Genomic DNA, 25,247 nt, shown 5'->3' with positions numbered 1-25,247 from the left:
AATATTTTGTTACCATAATTTTTGAACATAATTATTTGGTTTATAAGAATAATTAAATAATATAATCAATAATATATAATATTATATATGTATAGTTATAATATTTTGGCACTGTTTTTGTATAATTTTTAAACAGTTTTTATGTTGTGGGTCAGGGTTGAGTTTGTCTTTGTGGACCCCATATTCGGGTTAAGTGTTATATTGCATTTAGTTTTGAATAATTTTTTATAATTTGATAACATTCATTAGTTTAAAGAATTGTTTTAAATATATATAGTAAATAAATTATTAAAAATATGTAAAGGATAAGTTGGAGTTTTTAATATTTATATTAAGTCTAAATATGTAAGAGAAAAAATAAGGGTGAAAATGAATATGAAAAGGAACGAGTAAAGTAATATATTTTGACAAACTATAAGAATTGCATTTCGTGTTAATATAAATTATGGTAAATCCGATGAATTATTTACTTTTTGTATTTTATTTTTAATTTTGTGTTAATGGTTTATGGGTCAATCGGTCGAATATTGGAATAGATATAGAAATAATATTCCAAAGTATCGATTTGATCCAAAAAGAAAACATTAATTTAAATATTATCAATGCATAATATAAGAAACTGGGGGAGATGGAATGGAATTGGAAGAAAATAATTTATTATGATTTCCTTCCTCAGTAACACCTGAACCGAATGATAAATGGAGTGATGAAAGAATGAATTTGAATGGAATAAAGTATAAAGTGGTATTTGGAGAAAATTTATATAAGTGAAATAAGTTACGTTAAAGGTATATTTATTTTAAGATCCATTATTTTAGGAATTATGTATAAGATAATGTGGAGTTAGTATAATATTTAAAAAATATTTGCCCACTAGAAAATATTATATATTTTTGTGATTTTTACATTAGTGTTTATGTTAGTATTTATGAGTTGGGGGAGAAGCGGAAGTAAGAAAAAACGATGAAAAATATTATAAATTGAGTCGATAAGAAACTGGGATTATTAATATATAGAAACTTATGCAGGGCGATCATGTACATTTATTAATTTATTTTTTTTGTTTATAAAAGTAAGATTCTTTGGAATGATAAATTTAATTAACTTATATTTAAGTCAAATTAAAAAAATGTATAAATTTAAAGAATACTAAATAAACTGGATTTCAGTTATTAGTATAAATAATTATGGCTTTAATATGTGTGAGGAATATTGAGGTTCATTTACCCTATTTTTATAAAAAAATATATTCTATATTTTTTATGAGGAAATGGTCTATGATAACTAATGTGGTATATTTATAAAAATAAAGACAAAATGTTGCTTAACTATTAAATATACTATAATATATGTTTAATGAATACGATAAAATAAAGGATTTCTTATTAATTGTATTTCATCTTCTGATTTCATATGTCCATTGTGATTTATACGAGGTATACTTGGAAATATGAATATTTTACATTATTTTAATATAAAAAATATATTTGATGTTATATATTCTAAGATATATTTATAAATAAAATTATTCCATGCTAATATATAAAAAAATATATTTTTACACAAAATCGGTAAATAAAGTGGAGAATATCATTAAGTAATATTTAAAATTGGAGAAATATTATAATAAAATATAATAAATTATAAGCCATTTAAATGGAAATAGCAACGGTGCTTTGTTAATTATTTTTCATGTTTCCATATATTGATTTACAATATACATGTATCTAGTATTTTATTATTTTAATTGATATTTATTAATCAGGGTGTATGTAAATAATAATAGAAAATATATAAGTTTCCTAAATATTAAAACCGTATCACTAAATATACAAATGTATTATAAATTATATTAAAAATTAATTTTTATAACAAATTCTCAAAAAATATTTTTTATGGAAAAATTATTATACACATATTTTATAATTAAATAATAAAAATGGTGTATTTTTTAGAGAAAAATTAATATTTATTTGAAAAAAAATAATATAATAATATGTATATACATAATACTTTTAATTAATATAACGGTGTTTATAACAACGGTTACATAATTCTATTGGAAATTCAAAAAACTAATAAATATTATTATTTTTAGAATATCAAATTATTATCATTATTTCAAACTACATTTGTTATTTCATTTATTTAATAAGTAAAGATAAAAATGAGAGTCAATATTTTAAAATATGTTTTTTTTTCAATTATTATTTGTTTTTTTGAATATGGCAAAAATGTAAGTTACACATCATTTTCTTTTATTATTAATAATATTTGATTATAGTTTTCGTATCTATTGTTTTACATTAACCTTATATTATTGTTTCATGTATTGGTAAAACATTTAAGTTAAAGAAACAATTAAAATTAATTACACACATGTTAATAAATATTTCATTTCTTTGCAGGAATTATACCTTGTAAATGAAAGAACCATCTGTTTTGAAAGGAATATAACAAATTTTAGGAATAATAGGATATTAGCAGATGCAGACAATCAATTCAATTTAAATGATTTTTATCAATCAAGTTTGAGTCTTGCAAATCAATTTAATGAGTGTAATGACTATGACGATGACGAAAAAATGATATTTCTTCGAAATACTATAGATTCACATATAAAGGAGCATAAAGAAAATAATACATTACCCGATTTAAATAATGTAGATAAGAAAACTAAAAAAATAATTCGTAAACTTCAAAAAGAATTAGAAGAGGTAAAAAAAGAGCTTGATAATAAAAGGAATAATGAAATAGAAATACAACCGATACAAGATAAAACAATAACAAAAAAAGATGAAAATAATTCTGTATCAAAGGATGAAAACTCTACCGAATTGGAGAATGAAGGAAATTCACTGAATCCAAAAGATGATGATTGGATAAAAAACTAATGAGAAAAATATTGAAGAGGGGATTTTTGTTGATTGGAATTTCTATTATGATTTTAATTCCAGGGAAGTTTTTAATACCATTTATAATTTTAATTACACTGGTTTCAGCTGACTCATTTATTAAAATTAAGAAACTCACTAAATTTAAAATGCCCAAATTATTTAAATAACCACTCTTTATTATTATGTTTTATTACACTTGATTAAATGATTAATAATTATATATTTAATATTGTATGGCATAAAAGTTATACCTTTACATTTTATATAATAATGGAATTTGATTTAATTGTTTATTTTATCATTAATGTTATTATTACATATTTTTTAATTTAATATATAATGAATTTATATTTACTTGGTATTTGTTAATAACTCATTTATCCTTATTTTCATGGATATATATTACTGTATTTTTAATTTACTCGCTTTTAGTTAATATTTGTAATTATTTTAATAAACTTAATTTTAACACATTTATTAATGAAATTAGAAGCTATATATAGGGTTTATGGTTATGGTTTAAAGTTGCATTTTGGAGAACTCATATTTTGGGTCAGGGTTATGTACTATAATTTATAGTTTTGTTCTATGTAATCTATGTTTTGGGTTAGGACTATGTTTTTATTAATTTGTTTTAATTTGGTAATATTTATTACCTCGTATGCTTTATCTCGAGATGATGTCTAAATATGCAACCAAAAAAGGGGTATAAACTAATATGAAAGGGGTACATAACATTTTTTCATGAATTATAACATATATAATTGAGTGTTCATGCCGATTTAATATGATTAAAATAAAATGTCTATATTGCATATATTAATATAGAAATTGTTATGTATGAATTCATATTATGCTATATCACAATTGGCTATTATATAAGTCTTGATAACCCAAAGCTATATTGAATTACCCACATCATAATACACAATGCATTTCTTTGTTTGGTGAACACATTTATTTAGTAAAACTTATTATTTGTGTCATTATTATTTTGATTTAAATTGTATTTTAACAACCGAACTGTAATAATAGATGTTCATAAAATATCGATCGACATTCGACAATATAACGTTATCTATAATAAGCATTTTGTGCATCTAACATTTTTAATAATCAATAAAAATATGCATATTAATAAAAAATTAAATTATAGATATATGTGTACTATCCTTTAAAATAACAATTATATATAGTTTCATTTTATCCTAATGTTTTAAATTCAAATAATAGAGATAGTTTTATATATATTAATTTATTTACTATAAAGGTATACTATTAGATTAATCACTATTTGGTTTTAAACTTTATAGTTTTGAAGTATATATAAATTAGAAATATATTATATTATTAGTTAATTAAAAAAATATAATTATATTAATAGTATTTAATATCATATTTTGTTATAATAATTATAAATAATATGATAGATAGAATAGCGTTATTATTATATATCTATGCATATAATTTAATAAAATGCTTTACTAATAACTAATATTGAAATATTGTTTTATTGTGAAACTTCATATAATTAAATACTAATATTAATTTTATCGAAAAGGCAAATAATAATTAATTTAATTTGAACTAATATTATTTTTATTAGGTTATCATATATAAATTAATAAATATATATTATAAATATATCGTTTTACGAGGTAGTATATATGTTATAAAATGTTATACTTTAAACAATGAATCACGGACATATCATACATTGATTTAAAGTATTTATATTAAGGGTATTAATTATTCCGTTGTGCTATACAGTGATATAGCAGTAACAATAATAATAGTAATAACAATAAATAAAGTATTAAATACGAGCAAATCATTAAATTCATTTGATTCGAATATGTTGATATATATTATTAAACTTGTAATAAGAATAAAATTGTATGCATACAAGATAAAATGTAATATTATAACATTCATTTAAATATGCTTTAATGCGACAATATTAGAATTAACACTGTCAAGCAAAATAATATTAATGATTCTATAGTCTTTTTAAAAATATTGTTTTTCATCATAAAACTAAGTATAGTTTATTATAAAGTATAAAAGCAAACTATATATTTATAAAAGTAATAAATCTAAGTTATTTTTAATGTATAAATTAATTGAAAGTTTTAAAGGTAGAAAATATAATTAAACTATGTAGAATAAGTAAATCTTATATGGCTACATCCTTGTCTTAAAAAAATATACTTCCCTTATCTCTCCCCTCAAAGTGCAATATATCAATCTAATACATATAGTTTTCTATTATAATTTAAAATTTGTATCAATACTTATTTATATGTTAATATTTAATATTTACTAAGTATTATTTTAAAAACAATATACACTTAAAGACTTATTTAAGCTTATAAATACGGGATCAGTACTAATTGTCGTTTTAAACCGTGAGAAAGATGTGCAAAATATATTATAAAATTATCTAATAAGGTACATTTCTAAATTTAATTATATAGGAATAAAACTAAAGTTATTGAAAATGTTAAATATAATTGGAATTGATATATATTAAATAAAAATAATATTAAAATTATGTATATGCAATTAAAAAGGGGAACGATGCAACTTAATTCGAAAATAATATCATTTTAGAAAAAACTATATTATATATTATAAGAAAAAAGTATATAAAAATTTAATATATTTAAAAAAATAACTATTTATATACTTTTAAAGATTATAGTATAATAGGATTTTGTATTTTTTAGATTTATACAGTATTTAAGTTTTAGAATTGAAATCATTAAAACATAAAATATAAATATATTCCTTTTCTATGTTCATACATGCTTTAAATTCATTATAAAATTATATTAATTTTTATAATAAATTTATACCAGGTGTTAGTAAGAATAGCATTTTTTGTATAAAATGCATCATATATATATTTAATCAAAAATGTATTAAGCATCCCTCTATTTAAGGTAATTTAACTAATTTTCATAAAATAAGTATAATATGATTTTATTAATACTACTGTATTATTATTTAATATTAATTTAATTATTGAAAAACTTATAATATATTTAACTACAGATAGTTATTGTTTATAGGGTTAAAGTATTTGCGTCACATATTTGGTGCAGTTCATATAAAATAGCATTATTTGGGCCAAATTACAAATCAAAAATAAAATTCCATTACAATGAATGACTTTATGGTATATGCATTTTTTAATACTAATAATTTCCTTTACATTTTTTGATATTGACCATATATAAATATCATCAATATTTTAATAAAATTTTCAATAATACACATTTCTAATGATTGTTTTTAAACGTTTTCTTAGTGTAGAAAGTTCCTTCTTGTAAGGAATTGGTTTCCCGATCGATTGATTAATGGAAAGTATCATTTTAATGGTGATAATATTTTCAAAGAATATTGTACTAGTAATAGTTGTGATGGTGATCTTGAAAAAATTAATGCTGGATGTTTATTTTTGTTTGATTCATTTTTTAAGGATGCTTCTGTGTTTAAGAATCATAATAACATCAATATTGCTGATTACATTATCATATGGTTAAGTTATATGTTAAACCTAAAGAAAAATGTAGAAGGAATCACCAATATACAACATTTTTATGGTACATCTATAAATAGTGATAATAGGTACAAAAATACTATAACTGGTATTCCGGGGCATGATAATTATAAGGATCTTATAGATAAAAAAAAAGAATTGATGGATATTCCTAATGAAAAAATGTCTAAACTTTATAATTTATTTAAAATTTTATGTGATATTTATACTAATTTTGATGATAACAATCCAGATTGTGCGAAATATATACAAAACGCTAATCAATTTGTTAAAACATATCAAGAACTTAATGGAGATTCTAATAATACTGATAGTAGTTTATATAGAAAAATATTGTATAATTTATCAATTGATTATGGTAATTTTAAAACGAAATGTAAGGAAATTCCATCCCTTCTAGACACAAAAACAGAACAAACTTCTGCACAAATATCTGAAGATACATCATCAAGTTCGTCGATAACAAGCAAATTATTTATAGTTTTATCAATATTTGGTGCAATAGCATTTTTTTTGGGAATTTCTTATAAGGTAAATAATAAGGAATTAAAAAATATAATATTTATATATTATTTTCATTATATATATATGCAAACGTTAACAAAAAAATCATACGCTTCTTAACGTTTTATATTAGTATTCGTTATTTGGATTTCGGAAACGATTTCAAAAACAAAAATTAAGAGAAAAGCTAAAAAATGTAAAGAAGAGAATGAATCAATAATATATTATTCGAAGAGAGTAACTATTTCAGGAATAGTAATAGTGATTTATATATTCTAAGAAACTGTCTATTGGGAAGTAATTTTTGATCATAATTTTTATATAGCTTTTATGCTGTGGGTCAGGGTTGTGTTTATGGAACCCATATTGGGGGTAGGGCTAAGTATTATATCTTTATTTAATTATTTATAATTTGAACACTAATTATATATATGTAACATCCCGTATGTTTAATCACGATATCAAGTTTAAAAGTCCAAATATGCAACCAAAAAGGGGCATAAGCTAATATGTAATAAATTGCGTAACATATTTTATAATTATAATATATATAATTGAGTGTCTATGCCGATTTAATATGATTAAAATGTTTATATCGTATATATTAATATAGGTATTGATTATATATGATGTCGTATTATGGAATACCATATTTTCCTATTATATAAACCTTGGTAACCCAGAGCTATATTGAATTATGCATATAATAATATGTTTCTTTATTTTATGAAAATTTTATTTAGTAAAACTTATAACTTGTATCATATTTATTTTAATTTAAATAATGTTATCCAATTGAACTGCAATAATAGATAAACATAAAATATAGATTCATAAATATCGAGAATCGACAATGTAACATAATCTATAAAATATTATTATGCTTCTAACATTTTTTGTAATACATAAAAAATTGAACTACATATACAATATTTTTTAAGTTTTAATTGTAGTTAATGTTCTCTTTTTGTATTTTACATTTTTATTAAAATTAATTAGTATTAATAGAAGTTGGTTTATACGTCATAATTCATTTATCATAAAGATATAATAATAGATTAATCACTATTAATTTTTAAACTTTACAGTTTTTAGGCATAAATAAATTATAATTTAAAATAGTTAAAAAATAAAATATAAGTATATAATAAAATTTTATGTTATAGTTTTTTATAATACTTTAAACAATTTGGTATATAAAATTAGCATTATCATTATATGCCTATAAATATAACTAACAAAATACTCTACTAATAACTAATATTGAAATAATGTTTTATTGTGAAACCTTCATATAATTAAACATTAATATTATCGAAAAGATAAATAATAATACATTATAAATGTATAATTTTTATATATTTGTTAAAGATTCAATTTGGGATATTTGGTTTTATATTATAAAAAACTGGATAAATAGAGAAAAGGGTAAAGCTTCAATTCATGTTTAATTCCATTTTATTATTCCATATTAATGGAAATTATACTACCATTGTTTAGTGAATTATCTTTAATCACAAAGAGCATTATTTTATTATAGAATTAATAAAATATAAAATTCTTAATAAATTATTTGAACGTATATACATTGATATCTATAACAGTAAAGTATATAAGATAAAAATGAACAATGTAGAAATTTTAACGAATATTTATCTAAATTTATATATTAAAAGACCAAATATATCTTATCTCTCTCCTCTTAAAAGGCAATTTAACAACTTAATTACGCATAGATTTCTATTATACTTTAAAATATGCATCAATACTTATTTATATGTTAATATTTAATATTTCTAAGTATGATTTTAAAAATAATATGCATTCAAAGACTTATTTAAGCTTATAAATACGGGTTCAGTGCTAATTGTTGTTTTAGAGAGTGGAAATTATTCGTAAAAAATATTATAAAATTACCCAATAGAGGATACTTCTCAATTGGAATATGTAGGAATAAAAATCAAGTTATTTAACGCATTAAAATTATTTTTTAATTTATCTATATTAAATAAAAATAATATAAATTTATATAATTTGTATAGAAAATGGAGCATGTAGCTAAATTTGAAAATGCTATTATTTTAGAAAAAACTATAATATATATTATAAGAAACAAGTATATACTTTAAGGATTCTAATAATAATAACTTTCTTAATTTTTTATATTTGTGCAGTATTTGAGTTTTATGACGTTGTTTGTGTTCTATATTAAAGCATATGTATAAGTATATATTTTTTAAATTCATTATAAAAGTATATTAATTTTTATAATAAAGTTATACCAAATGTTAGTAAGAATGGTATTTTTTGTATAAAATGTATTATGCAACCTTCTATTTAAGATAGTTTAGCTAAATGCCATAAAATAAGTATAATATGATTTTAGTAATACTAATGTATTATTATTTTATATGAAGTTAAAATTAAGAATATGTTTAACGAAAGACAATTTCTATGTAAAGAGCTTAAATAAATACAACAAATATTTATGCATTATATATAATTAATATCATCCCACATAATTTCCAAATGATAACAAAATTTCATTATAATGTCTTCTAATGTGGTATATATCCTTTTTTTTATATCATTCGTATGTTACATTCCTATAAATTATATTAATTTTCATTTTAGTAACATTTATATTAATACATTCTTTTGTTTAATTCGCAAAATATATTTGTAGTGTGAATCAATTAATTCGATCGATAAATATTTTGATGGTGATCCGAACTCGGGAGAATATTATATGAATATATTAAGTACGTATTGCCCTAATAATAACTGTAGTAGTGATGAAGAAAAAATTATCTCTGGTTTTATAATATTACTAAATACGCTTGATGCTGAAACTATAGATGGTGATAAGCTTGCTGAATACGCTATTTTATGGTTAAGTTATAAACTAAATCAAAAAAAAGAAAATGGAATCACCAATTTATACGATTTTTATGCCAATAATATAGAAACAAATAGTCTTTATACGGGGAATATATCTAATAATAGTGATGATCATATTAATAAGGATATTATAGATTCAAAAATAAGATCGATGGATATTGATATTAAAGATATATCTAATTTTTATGATGCATTTAAATCATTATGTAACATTTATAGTGAAATTAATGCAGAAAATAATACTGAATGCAAGACATGTTTAGAAAATGCTGGAGAATTTTTTGAAAAATGTGAAAAAGTTAAAAATGTTTTTGATATTACTAAAGGAAGTTCTTATTTACAACTATGGTCTAGTTTATCAAATGATTATAAAAATTTTGAAAATAATTATAATAGTCATTGATGTAATAATGTCCCATCAGTTGTAGCTTGTCCACGAAGTTCAGTAACAAAAAATACACTAATTACAATTGCAATTATATTTGTTGCAGCATCAATTTTATTGGGAGTTTCTTATAAGGTAAATAATAAGGAATTAAAAAAAATATTATATATAAACATTAACGAACAACCGTACGCTTCTTAACATTTTATATTAGTATTCGTTATTTGGATTTCGGAAACGATCTCAAAAACAACATTTAAGAGAAATGCTAAAAAAATAAAGAAGAAACTGATAATTAATATATTATTCGAAGAGTATTGGTTATTCCAGGAATAGTAATAATGGTTGATATATTTTAAGAAATTGTCTATTTCGAAGTAATTTTTGCATAATTTTTATATAGTTTTCATGTTGTGGGACCCATATTCGGGTTAGGGCTAAGTATTCTATTGCATTTAATTTTTTATAATTCGAACACTAATTAAATATACGTATCATTCCGTATGTTTAATCACAAGATAAATCAAAAGTACAAATATTCAACAAAAAAGGGGCATATAATATGAAAGGGGTCGTATCACATTTTTTCATAAGTTATAAAATATATAATTGTGTGTTTATGTCGATTTAATATGATTAAAATAAAATGTCTATATTGCATATATTAATTCATATTATCTATATCATAATTGCCTATTATATAAACCTTGATAACCTAGTGTTATATTGAATTATGCATACATAATATGTTTCTTTATTTTATGAAAATTTTATTTAGTAAAACTTATAACTTGTATCATATTTATTTTGATTTAAATCATGTTATCCAACTGAACTGTAATAATAGATCTTCATAAAGATATCGATCGAGAATCGACAATACAACGTTATCTATAAAAGGTATTTTATGCATCTAACATTTTTAATAATCAATAAAAATATGCATATTAATAAATAATTACATTATAAATATATGTATACAATCCTTTTAATTTTCGGTTATATATAGTATCATTTTATGCTAAAGTATTAAATTCAAATAATAGAAATAGTTCTATATACATTAATTTATTTCCAATAATGGTATAATATTAAATTAATCACTATTAATTTTAAACTTTATAGTTTGAGATATATATGAACTAGAAATATATTATATTTAAAATAGTTAAAAAATAAAGCATAAGTATATTAATAAATTTTCATATCACATTTTGTTCTAATAATTATAAATAATATGATAGATATAATGCGATGTTATTATATGCTTATACATATAATAAAATATTATACTAGTAATTAATATTAAAATATTGTTTTATTGTGAAACCTTCATATAATTAAATATTAATATTATCGAAAAGATACATAATAATACATTATAAAGGTATCAATGTTATATATTTGTTAATGATCCAATTTGGAATTTATAGTTTTATATTCTAAAAAGCTATATAAATAGAGAAAGTGTTAAAGAGTCAATCAATGTTAAATTTCCTTTTATTATTCCATGTTAACGCATATTATATTATCATTGTTTTACCATATAATTAATAAAATATAGAATTTTAAATAAATTATTTGAATGTACATATATTGATAACTATATCAATAAATATATAAGATAAGAATGAACAATCCATAGTATTTAGGAAATATTTATCTAAATTTATATATTAAAAGAGGAAATATATCTTATCTCTCTTCTATTAAAGGGCAATTTAACAACCTAATTAAACATAGTTTTCTATTATACTTTAAAATATCATCAGTAGGTATATATGTTTAATATTTACTAAGTATTATTTTAAAAACAATCTACATTCAAAGAATTATTTAAGCTTATAAATACGGGTTCAGTGCTAATTGTTGTTTTAAAAAATGGAAAAGATGGGAAAATATATTATAAAATTACCCAATAAGGTATATGGGAATAAAAATAAAGTTATTTAAAATGTTAAAATATAATTGGAATGTATATATATTAATTAAAAGTAATATTAAAATTATGTATTTTGCATAAAAAGTGGAGCATATAACTTTAAAATACTATAATTTTAGAAAAAACTATATTATATATTATAAGAAACAAGTATATAAATATTTAATATATTTAAAAAAATTATTATTTATATGGTTTTAAGGATTATAATAATAATAAAACTTTTTTATTTTTAAATTTATACAGTATTTATGTTTTAGGACGTTGTTTACATTTTATATTAAAGCATATGTATAAGTATATATTTTTTAAATTCTTTATAAAATTATATCCATTTTTACAATAAATTTTACCAAGTGTTAGTAAAAATATAAATTTTTTTATAAAATGCATCATATTTATATTTAATCAAAACTGTATTAAGCAATCCTCTATTTAAGGTAATTTATCTAAATGTCATAAAATAAGTATAATATGATTTTAGTAATACTACTATATTATTATTTTATATGAAGTTAAAATTAAGAATATATCTAACGAAAGATAATTAGTATGTAAAGAGTTTAAGTAAATATAACATATATTTATGCAATATATATAAATAACATCATCCCACATAATCTCCAAATTATAACGGAATTTCATTATAATGCCTGTTTATCTGGTATATATCCTTTTTCTTACATTATTTGGATGTTACATTAACTATAAATTATATTAATTTTCATTTTAGTAACATTTATATTAATACATTCTTTTGTTTAATTCGTAAAATATATTCGTAGTGTGATGGAATTAATTTGATGGATCGTGGTATTCTCTTCGATCAAGATTCTCAAAATTATACGTTAGACGGAAGTCATACCAATATGCATTGTCCTGATAATAAGTGTGATGATGATAACAAAAAACTTAGTTCTGCTTTTATAGCATTTATAACTTTCTTTAATGGTACTGGTATTGATGAGACTTTAGATAGTGATAAAATTGCTGAATACGCTATTTTATGGTTAGGTCACAAACTGAATCAAAAAAAAGAAAATGAAACTACCACATTAAACGATTTTTATACTAAACATGTAGAAACAAATAGTCATTATAATCAGAAAATGATTACTAATAGTAGTAATAAGATTAAAAAGAATGATATAGAAAAAAAAATAAAATCGATGAATATTGGTATTAAAGATATGTCTAATTTTTATGAAGTATTTAAATTATTATGTAAGATGGATGGTGAACTTGATCCAAAAAAAAAACCCCAATGCAATAAATGTTTAGAAAGTGCTAGAGAATTTTTTGAAAAATGTGAAAAAGTTAAAAATGCTTTTGATATTAATAAAGGAAGTTCTTATTTACAACTATTGTCTATTTTATCAAATGATTATAAAAAATTTAAAGAGAAATATAAACAGGCTGTATGTAGTAATGTCGAATTCCTTGAAACTTGTTCACGAAGTTCAGTGACAGAAAGTCCAGTGACAAAATGTCCAGTGGCAGAATGTCAAGTGACAGAATGTCCAGTGACAGAATGTCCAGTGACAGAAACTCCACTGACAAAAAATACACTAATTACAATTGCAATTATATTTGTTGCAGCATCAATTTTATTGGGAGTTTCTTATAAGGTAAATAATAAGATATTTAAAAATTATTTTCATTATATATATGCAAACGTTAACAAAAAAATCGTACATTTTTTTAATTTTTTATATTAGTATTCGTTATTTGGATTTCGGAAACGATCTCAAAAACAACATTTAAGAGAAAAACTAAAAAAATAAAGAAGAAACTGGATCATTAATATATTATTCGAAGAGTAGTGATTATTCCAGGAATAGTAATAATGATTGATATATTTTAAGAAATTGTCTATTTCGAAGTAATTTTTGCATAATTTTTATATAGTTTTTATGTTGTCGAATCCGTATTCAGGTTAGGCTAAGTATTATATTGCATTTAATTTTTTATAACTTGAACAATAATTAAATATATGTACCATCCCGTATGTTTAATCAAGAGATGATGCACAAATATGCACCCAAAAATGGGGATAAGCTAATATTAATTGGGTTGTATAACATTTGTTCATAAGTTATAATATATATAATTGAGTGTTAATATATATTTAATATGATTAAAGTAAAATAACTATATTACATATATTAATTCATATTATGTTATATCATAATTGCCTATATAAAAGTTAATATGTGGATTTATTGAATTATGCATATCATAATATGTTTCTTTATTTGGTGAAATATTTTATTTAGTAAAACTTATTATTTGTAAAATTGATTTTAATTTAAATCATGTTATCCAACTGAACTGTAATAATAGATTTTCATAAAGTATAGATGTATAGAGTTTCGATCAAGAATCGACAATATAACATAATCTATAAATTATTGTTATGCTTCTAACATTTTTTGAAGTTGTAATTGTATTTACTATTATCTCCTTGTATTAATAGAATTTTATTTGTACGCTTTAACTTATCATAAAGATAGAACATTATATTAATCAGTATTAATTTTTAAACTTTATATTTTGAGGTATAAATATATTATATTTTAAAATAGTTAAAAAATAAAATATAAATATATTAATAAAGTTTAATATTATAGGTATGATGCATTATTATATGCCTATACATATAATCTAGAAATTAGCAATAGTTAATATTAAAATATTGTTTTATTGTGAAACCTTCATATAATTAAATATTAATTTTATCGAAAAGGCAAATAATAATTAATTTAATTTGAACTAATATTATTTTTATTAGGTTATCATATATAAATTAATAAATATGTATTATAAATATATCGTTTTATGAGGTAGTATATATGTTATAAAATGTTATACTTTAAACAATGAACCACGTACATATCATACATTGATTTAAAGTATTTATATTAAGGGCATTAATTATTCTGTTGTACTATACAGTGACCTAGCAGTAACAATAATAATAGTAATAACAATAGATAAAGTATTAAATACGAACAAATCATTAAATTCATTTGATTCGAATATGTTGATATATATTAATTATATATATTATTAAACTTGTAATAAGAATAAAATTGTATGCATACAGGATAAAATGAAATATTATAACATTCATTTAAATATGCTTTAATGCGATAATATTAGAATTAACACTGTCAAGCAAAATAATATTAATAATTCTATAGTTTACTTAAAAATATAGTTTATTATAAATACAAAAGCAAACCATATATTTAGAAAATTAATAATTATAAGTTATTTTTAATGTATACATTAATTGAAAGTTTTAATGGTAGAAAATATAATTAAACTATGTAGAATAAATAAATCTTATATGGATACATCCTTGTCTTAAAAAAGTATAATTCCCTTATCTCTCCTATCTAAAATGTAAATATAATAACTCATAGTTTTCTATTACACTTAAATTTGCATCAATAGTTATTTATATGTTAATAATTAATATCTACTAATTATGATTTTAAAAACAATATACATTTAAAGACTTATTTAAGCTTATAAATACGGGACCAGTACTAATTGTCGTTTTAAACCGTGAGAAATATGTGCAAAATATATTATAAAATTATCTAATAAGGTATATTTGTAAATTGAATTATATAGGAATAAAAATAAAGTTATTGAAAATGTTAAATATAATTGGAATTGATATATATTAAATAAAAATAATATTAAAATCATGTATATGCAATTAATAAAGGGAGCAATGCAACTTATTTTATAAATGTTATAATTTTAATAAAATATTGTATTATATATTATAAGAAACAAGTATATAAATATTTAAAATATTTAAAAAAATAACTATTTATATACTTTTAAAGATTATAGTATAATAGGATTTTGTATTTTTTAGATTTATACAGTATTTAAGTTTTAGAAGAGAAATCGTTAAAACAGGAAATATAAATATATTCCTTTTATATGTTCAAATATACTTTAAATTCATTATAAAAATCAATATATTTTTATAATAACATATGCAGAATTGTATTATATATACATATGATAAAACATGTATTAAACATCCCCCAAAACAAGATAATTTATCTAACTACCATAAAAGTATATATTGTTCCACATCAATTTTAAATTGATATTAAGAATAATAAAAATATTTTCATCTACAAATAATTGCTGTATATAGGGTTAAATAATGTATTACCTATTTTAGTATATATATAATATGATACCCCCTTAACCTAGAGATTATAAATTATATTCCATCATAATGAATGATAATCTAGTATATACATTTTTTGATATTATATTTCCTATAAACTTCACTAAGTTTTATTTTAATAACATTTTCTTAATACATATTTTTACCAATTTTTTTTAAATGCTTTTTTAGTGTGGAAAATTAGATATTTTGAGGAAGCATTTACCCGATGAATTAAATAAAAGTGGAGAACTTGAACTAAAAGATATTAGTGATTACAGTAATTACTGCTCTAGTGGAGACTGTAACACTGAGCTCGAAAAAATTACGATTGGATTTTTATGGTTACTTGGAGAATATTTTACTATATCCTACAATAAAACTTATGATGAAAATAATAAGAATGCATTTTTTCTATATATTATTTCATGGTTTAGTTACCAATTAAGTCAAAGCACAAAACACAATACCACCAAAATAAATGATTTTTATAATAATCATGTAAAAAATAATGATAAATATAAAAAGTTTACAAGTGATTCCAATAAATTTACAGGTCTTGATGACGTCTTAAATGCAAAAAGTGATTTGTTGAATATTAATATTAAAAATCTGTCTAAATCTTATGATGCATTTAAATTATTATGTAGTATGTATGGTGATATTTCAACGAATACAAATGTCAAAACATTGTCAGATAATGCGAATAAATTTGTTAAAAAATATCAAGAACTTAAAGGAGATTCTAATCTTACTAATGACAGTTCATATAAAAAAATATTGTCTACTCTATCAACTGATTATGATAAATTAAAAAATAAATGTAGCAGTATTACATTTCCAGATATAACAGCAAACATTTATGCACTATCATCTGAAGATACATCATCAAGTTCGTCGATAGGAAACAAATTATTTACAGTTTTATCGATATTTGCTGCAATAGCAATTTTTTTAGGAATTGCTTATAAGGTAAACAATAAGGAATTTATAAATTATTTTCATTATATATATGCATACATTAACAAAAAAACGTACGTTTCTTAACATTTTATATTAGTATTCGTTATTTGGATTTCGGAAACGAGCTCAAAAACAATATTTAAGAGAAAAAACAAAAAATATAAAGAAGAAAATGGTTCATTAGTGTATGATTTGAAGAGAATGTCTATTTCAGGAATAGTATTAATGATTTAAATATTTTAAGAAACTGTCTATTTCTAAGTAATTTTTGCATAATTTTTATATAGTTTTTATGTTGTCGAACATGTATTCGTGTTCGGGTTAGGTATTATATATTTAATTTTTTATAATTTTAACACTAATTAAATATATTTACTATACATGTATATTTAATCACGAAATGAAGTCTAAATATGCACTCCAAAAGGAACATAGCCATTAATATGAAAAGGGTCATATAACATTTTTTCATAAGTTATAATATATATAATTGAGTGTTAATATATATTTAATATGATTAAAGTAAAATGTCTATATTGATTATATATGAATTCATATTATGCTATATCATAATTGCCTATTATATAAACTTGTTAATCATGGAATATATTGAATTATGTATAAAATAATATGTTTCTTTGGTTGATGAAACATTTTATTTAGCAAAACTTATTATTTGTATCATATTTATTTTGATTCAAATCATATTTTTATAACCGAATAGTATAATAATTTTATATATCGGAGTATAATTATAATTTGATTCATTTGGAACAGTTTCCTACAGTATAATATACCTTCAGGTTAATGGGTATATTTTTATTGTTAATTAAACATATTACCAATATATAATAGATATTCATAAAATATAAATCCATGGTATATCGAGATTCGATAACACAACGTTATCTATAAAAGGCATTTTATGCATCTAACATTTTTAATAATCAATAAAAATATGAATATTAATAAAAAAATAAATTATAGATATATGTATACTATCCTTTTAATTTTTTATTATATATAGTATCATTTTATGCTAAAGTTTTAAATTCAAATAATAGAAATAGTTTATATATTTTAATTTAGTTCCCATAAAGGTATAATGTTAGATTAATTACTATTAATTTTTAAGCTTTATATTTTGAGGTATAAATAAATAATATTTTAAAAGATTTAAAAAATAGAATATAAGTATATTAATAAAATTTCGAATTATATTTTGTTATAATAATTATAAATAATATGATAGATATAATACGTTATTATTATATGCCTATACATATAATTTAATAAAATACTCTATCAATAACTAATATTTCTATGTTATGTAACCTTCATATAATTAAATATTAATATTAATTTTATCGAAAAGACAAATAATAATACATTATAAAGGTATCAATATTATATATTTGTTAAAGATCCAATTTGAGCTATGTAGTTTTATATTATAAAAAATTGGATAAATAAAGAAATGGTTAAAGGTTCAATTCATGTTAAATTGTATTTTATTATTCTATATTAGCATGTATTATATTATCATTGTTTAATGAATCATCTTTAATCATAAACGGCATTGTTTTATCATAAAATTAATATAATATAGATCTTTTAATAAACTATTTGAATGTATATACATTGATAACTATAACAATAAAATATATAAGATAAAATTAACTATACAGAACAATTAGCGAATATTTATCTAAATTTATATATTAAAAGAACAAAGATATCTTATCTCTCTCCTCTCAAAGTGCAATATACCAACCTAATACATATAGTTTTCTATTATACTTTAAAATTTGCATCAATACTTATTTATTTGATAATATTTAATATTTACTAAGTATTATTTTAAAAACTATTTACATTCAAAGACTTATTTAAGCTTATAAATAGCATACGTACGGATTCAGTACTAAATGGTGTTTTAAACTATGGAAATGATACGCGAAATATATTCTATAATTATTTAATACGGACTATTTATAAATTGAAGTATATAGAAATAAAATTAATGTTATAAGACTCATTAAAACAAATTGTGAATGTATATATATTAATTAAAAGTAATATTAAATTTATATAATTTGCATAAAACGTGGAGCATGTAACTTAATTTGAAAATACTATAATTTTAGAAAAAACTATATTATATATTGTAAGAAACAAGTATATATAAATTGAATATATTTTAAAAAGCGCTTATTCGTATACTTTAAGGATTATAGTAATAATATAATTTTTTATTTTTTAGATTTATACAGTACTTAAGTTTTAGAATTGAAACCATTAAAACATAAAATATAAATATATTCCTTTTATATGTTCAAACATACTTTAAATTCATAATAAAAGTATATTAATTTTTATAATAAAGTTATAGCATATGTTAGTAAGAATAGCGTTTATTGTATAAAATGCATCATATATATATTTAATCAAAAGTGTATTAAACAACCCTCTATTTAAGGCAATTTAGCTAATTATCATAAAAAATAATGTAACTTTTCGTTAGTGATAATATTATTATAATATTCTATATTAATTTAATTATTGAAAAACTTATAGTATATTTAACTACAGACAGTTATATATAGGGTTAAAGTATTTGCGTCTCATATTTGATGCAGTGTATATAAAATAGCATGATTCTACTCAATTTACAAATCAAAAATAAAATCCCATCACTATGGATAAGGACATGGTATATGCATTTTTTAATAATAATAATTTCCTTTACATTTTTTGATATTGACCATATATAAATATCATTAAACTTTATTTTAATATAACTTTTAATAATTCCCGTTTTTATTAATTGTTTTTAACTTCTTTCTTAGTGTCAAACGTTAATTCCTTTAAGGGACGCGTTTTTCTATGTGGAGGAAGATGGAATCTATCAATTTAAAACTGTTGAAGATTTCAAAAATCACTGTACTAATGGAAATTGTGATACTGATACCGATAAAATTAATGCTAGATGTTTACATATTTTTGAAACCTTCTTTAAGGATAAGTCTGAGTTTGAAAAGGTTGCCAAAGGAAACATCTATATTGTTCAATACATTTTGATATGGTTAAGTTATGTGTTAAGCCTGATCAAAAGTGAAGAAAACGGCAGTATAGACTCTTTTTATAAAAAATATATAGAGAAAGGTGGTAAGTATACTACTAATAATATAGATTATATTGTTGGTTATAAATGTTATAAGGATCTTATAGATAGAAATAAATATATTTTAAGTATGGATAAGAGCATTATATCTAAATTATATGATGCATTTAGTACATTATGTGACATATATATTGAGTTTGATCCAAACGACTCAAATTGCGAGAAATTTTCTGAAAAAGCTAATAAATTTGTTGAAACATATAAAAAAATTATCATAGATCATAACATTGGTGAAAATATCCGCTATTTTCATGTATTTATTAATTTATTAACTGATTATGACAATTTAAAAAAAAATTGTAAACAATTCCCATCCACTCCAGATATAAAAAAAATAATTTCTGAACATGTTTGTGAAGTTGCATCCTCAAGTTCGTCGATAGCAAGCAAATTAATTCCAATTTTATCGATATTAGTTGCAATACCAATTTTCTTGGGAATTGCTTATAAGGTAAGTAATAAGGAATGAATAAATTATTTATGTGATTACTTATATGTGATTATCAAAAAATATATGACATGTTTACCATTTTTATATTAGTATTCGTTATTTGGATTTCGGAAACGATCTCAAAAACAACATTTAAGAGAAATGGTAAAAAAATAAAGAAGAAACTGATCATTAATATATTATTCGAAAAGTAGGATTATTCCAGGAATATTGATAATGATTTATATATGTCAACAAACTGTCTATTGGGAAGTAATTTTTGCATAATTTTTATATAGTTTTTATGTTGTGGACTCCATATTCGGGTTATGACTAAGTATTATATCTTTATTTAATTTTTTATAATTTAAACACTAATTTAATATATGTATCATTCCGTATGTTTAATCACATATAAAGTCTAAATATGCAACCAAAAAGTGGATATAACCATTAATGTGGAAGGGGTTACATAACATATTTTATAAGTTATAATATATATAATTGAGTGTTCATGCCGATTTAATATGATTAAAATAAAATGTCTATATTGCATATATTAATTCATATTATGATATATCATAATTATTTATTATATAAAGCTTGTTAATCATAACTATATTGAATTGTGCATAACACAATATGTTTCTTTATTTGATAAAACATTTTATTTAGCAAAACTTATTATTTGTACCATATTTATTTTGATTCAAATCGTATTTTTATAAACGAACAGTATAATAATTTTATATATCAGAGTATAATTATAATTTGATTCATTTGGAACGGTTTCCTACATTATAATATACCTTCAGGTTAATGGGTATATTTTTATTGTTAATTAAACATATTACCAATATATAATAGATAGTCATAAAATATAGATGTATAAAATACCGATCGAGGTTCGACAACACAACGATATCTATAAAAGATTTTTTATGTATCTAAAATTTTTAGTAATACAATAAAAATATACATATTAATAAAAAAATTACATTATATACATATTATCCTTTTAACTTTCGATTATATATAGTTTCATTTTATGCTAAAGTTTTAATTAATATTGATAGAAATAGTTCTGTATACATTAATTTATTTACTATAAAGGTATAATATTAGATTAATCACTATTAATTTTTAAACTTTATAGTTTTGAGGCACAAATAAATTATTTTTTAAATAGTTAAAAGAAAAAATATAAATATATTAATAAAATTTAATATCATATTTTATTCTAATAATTATAAATAATATCATAGATATAATGCGTTATTATTATATACTTATACATATAAACTAGTAAAATGCTATACCAATAAATAATACTGAAATATGTTAAATTTAGGAAGCATATACAATTATATATTAATGAAAAGTATATATAAAAAGTATGTAATAATTAATTTGAACTAATAATATTTTTATTAGGTTATTATATACATATAAATTCACAAATATATAATTAAATATATTGCTATTACGAAGTAATATGTTCTAGAATGTTTGATTTAAAAACTATGAAATGCAGGAACATCATACATTGATTTAAAGTATTTTTATTAAGTTGTACTATACAGTGATATATCAGTAAAAATAGACAAAGTATTAAATACGAACAAATATATTATGTTTATTTGATACACTACGTGGGTATAAATTCATTATATATATTATTAAACTTGTAATAAGACTAAAATTGTATACAAACAAGATCAAATGAAATATTATAACATTTATTTAAGTATGCATTAATGCGATAACATTATAATTAACAATACCAAGAAAAATAATATTAATAATTTTATAGTTTTTCATCATAGAACTAAATGTAGTTTATTATAAAACATGCAGTAAAATATTATTTATTAAAATATAAAAGCATACTATATATTTAGGAAAGTAATAATTCTAAGTTATTTTTAATGTATACATGAATTGAAAGTTTAATGTTAAAGAAATACAATACATAATTAGCTATATAGAATAGGTAAATCTTATATAGCTACATAATTGTCTTAAAAAAGCATACTTCCCTTATCTCTCCTATCTAAAATGCAAATATACCAACCTAATTACACATATTTTTTTATTGTACTTTAAAATTTGCATCAATAGTTATTTATATGTTAATAATTAATATCTACTAAGTATTATTTTAAAAACAATATACATTTAAAAACTTATTTAAGCTTATAAATACGGGACCAGTACTAATTGTCGTTTTAAACCGTGAGAAAGATGTGCAAAATATATTATAAAATTATTTAATAAGGTATATTTCTAAATTTAATTATATAGGAATAAAACTAAAGTTATTGAAAATGTTAAATCTAATTGGAATTGATATATATTAAATAAAAATAATATTAAAATTATGTATATGCAATTAAAAAAGGGAACAATGCAACTTAATTCGAAAATAATATAATTTTATAAAAAAACAGTATTATATATTATAATAAACAAGCATATAAAAATTTAATATATTTTAAAAAATGTTTATTTATATACTTTTAAGGATTATAGTAATAATATAATTTTTTATTTTTTAGATTTATACAATATTTAATTTTTAGAATTGAAATCATTAAAACATAAAATATAAATAGATTCCTTTTCTATGTTCAAACATACTTTAAATTATTTATAAAAGTATATCCATTTTTATAATAAAGCTATACCAGATGTTAGTAAGAATAGAATTTTTTGTATAAAATGCATCATATCTATATTTAATCAAAATTTTATTAAACAACCCTCTATTTAAGGTAATTTAGCTAATTGTCATAAAATAAGTATAATATGATTTTAGTAATACTAATGTATTATTATTTTATATGAAGTTAATTATTTAAAAACTTATAATATATTTAACTACAGACAGTTGTTATTTATAGGGTTAAATTATTTGCGTCACATATTGGGAGCAGTGTATATAAAACAGCATGATTTTATTAAATTTACAAATCAAAAATAAAACCCCATTATAATGAATAAGCAAGTGGTATATGCATTTGTTAATAATAATAATTTCCTTTACATGTTTTGATATTGTATTATATTTAAATATCATTAAACTTTATTTTAATCAAATGTTCAATAATATACATTTCTAATAACTGTTTTTAAATTTTTTCTTAGTGTGAAAGCTTTATGAGTGTATGGGAGAATTTTCCCGATACATTGACCAATGATAAAAAGTATCAATTTAAAGATCAAACTTTTTTAACTAGTTATTGTGTTGACAATGAATGTAAAGCTGATCTCGAAAAAATGAATGCTGTATTTTTTCATTTGGTTAGTAAATTCTTTGGGAGTTCTGGTTTGTTTAATAATAATGTAAAAGATAATATCAATGCTGTTGAATACATTATCATATGGTTAAGTCATATGTTAAACTTAAAGGATAATGAAGGAAATATTCTAACAAATTTTTATAAAGTATATATTAATAATCAAGAAAAGTATAAAAATCCTATATATGGTGTTGATGATTGTAGTAATTATAATGAACTTATATATAAAAAAAATAAATTGATGAATATTACTAATGAAAAATTGTCTAAATTTTATGCTCCATTTAAATTATTATGTGAAATGTATACTGAATTTGATGAAAACACATCAAATTGCAAAAAATGTTCGGAAAAAGCTAATGAATTTGCTAAAAAATATAATGAACTTAATGGAGATTCTAGTATTACTAAAGATAGTTCCTGTAATAAACTACTGTGTACTTTATCAAATGATTATGATAATTTTAAAAAGAAATGCAAAAACTGTTCATCCTTTCCAGCGATAAACAAACCAAATATTACTCCAAAATGTCCTGAAAAAACTTCTGAACAAAGTTTAAGAAATTCTGCAGTAATTTCTGAAGATGCACCATCAAGTTCATCGATAACAAGCAAATTATTTACAGTTTTATCGATATTTGGTGCAATAGCATTTTTTTTAGGAATTTCTTATAAGGTAAATAATAAGGAATTAAAAAAAATATTATTATATATATGCAAACATTAACAAACAACCGTATGCTTCTTAACATTTTATATTAGTATTCGTTATTTGGATTTCGGAAACGATTTCAAAAACAAAAATTAAGAGAAAAAATAAAAAAAATAAAGAAGAAAATGAATCATTAATATGTGATTCGAAGAGTAGTGATAATCCCAGGAATAGTAATAATAGTTGATATATTTTAAGAAATTGTCTATTTGGAAATAAGTAATTTTTATAATAATTTTTGCATAATTTTTATATAGTTAT

At 20.3% G+C, this 25,247-nt stretch overlaps 6 protein-coding genes and 1 pseudogene across 6 annotated transcripts, besides 1 other annotated feature; all 7 read left to right on the top strand.

The window, feature by feature from the left end:
- Positions 1 to 2,167: 2,167 nt before the first annotated feature.
- On the top strand, positions 2,168 to 2,894 carry PY17X_0200871 (fam-b protein; the record flags this gene model as incomplete). The annotated part of the gene is made up of 2 exons (XM_022956230.1): positions 2,168 to 2,236; positions 2,409 to 2,894. The coding sequence occupies 2 exons, from the start codon at positions 2,168 to 2,170 to the stop codon at positions 2,892 to 2,894; spliced, it is 555 nt and encodes a 184-aa protein (XP_022810967.1).
- A 3,169-nt stretch (positions 2,895 to 6,063) lies between these two features.
- On the top strand, positions 6,064 to 7,186 carry PY17X_0200841 (PIR protein; the record flags this gene model as incomplete). Its single annotated transcript, XM_022956226.1, has 3 exons — positions 6,064 to 6,078; positions 6,211 to 6,993; positions 7,100 to 7,186. 3 exons carry the CDS (start codon positions 6,064 to 6,066, stop codon positions 7,184 to 7,186), a joined length of 885 nt encoding a protein of 294 aa, XP_022810966.1.
- A 2,331-nt stretch (positions 7,187 to 9,517) lies between these two features.
- Positions 9,518 to 10,532, top strand: PY17X_0200811 (annotated as a pseudogene).
- Positions 9,518 to 10,532: a sequence feature (YIR protein, pseudogene;~PIR protein, pseudogene).
- A 2,311-nt stretch (positions 10,533 to 12,843) lies between these two features.
- Positions 12,844 to 13,978, top strand: PY17X_0200781 (PIR protein; the record flags this gene model as incomplete). The annotated part of the gene is made up of 3 exons (XM_022956221.1): positions 12,844 to 12,858; positions 12,980 to 13,822; positions 13,913 to 13,978. The coding sequence occupies 3 exons, from the start codon at positions 12,844 to 12,846 to the stop codon at positions 13,976 to 13,978; spliced, it is 924 nt and encodes a 307-aa protein (XP_022810965.1).
- A 2,486-nt stretch (positions 13,979 to 16,464) lies between these two features.
- Positions 16,465 to 17,542, top strand: PY17X_0200751 (PIR protein; the record flags this gene model as incomplete). Its single annotated transcript, XM_022956215.1, has 3 exons — positions 16,465 to 16,479; positions 16,588 to 17,367; positions 17,456 to 17,542. 3 exons carry the CDS (start codon positions 16,465 to 16,467, stop codon positions 17,540 to 17,542), a joined length of 882 nt encoding a protein of 293 aa, XP_022810964.1.
- A 2,514-nt stretch (positions 17,543 to 20,056) lies between these two features.
- Positions 20,057 to 21,149, top strand: PY17X_0200721 (PIR protein; the record flags this gene model as incomplete). The annotated part of the gene is made up of 3 exons (XM_022956209.1): positions 20,057 to 20,071; positions 20,208 to 20,993; positions 21,084 to 21,149. The coding sequence occupies 3 exons, from the start codon at positions 20,057 to 20,059 to the stop codon at positions 21,147 to 21,149; spliced, it is 867 nt and encodes a 288-aa protein (XP_022810963.1).
- Positions 21,150 to 23,967: 2,818 nt separating this feature from the next.
- PY17X_0200691 (PIR protein) lies at positions 23,968 to 25,123 on the top strand (the record flags this gene model as incomplete). Its single annotated transcript, XM_034637529.1, has 3 exons — positions 23,968 to 23,982; positions 24,120 to 24,950; positions 25,037 to 25,123. 3 exons carry the CDS (start codon positions 23,968 to 23,970, stop codon positions 25,121 to 25,123), a joined length of 933 nt encoding a protein of 310 aa, XP_034493344.1.
- Positions 25,124 to 25,247: the final 124 nt, after the last annotated feature.

This window comes from Plasmodium yoelii (assembly GCF_900002385.2).
Source record: "Plasmodium yoelii strain 17X genome assembly, chromosome: 2".
Taxonomy (NCBI): domain Eukaryota; phylum Apicomplexa; class Aconoidasida; order Haemosporida; family Plasmodiidae; genus Plasmodium; species Plasmodium yoelii.
Note: the sequence above shows the minus strand (reverse complement) of the source record. Positions and strands in the feature narration are given on the sequence as shown.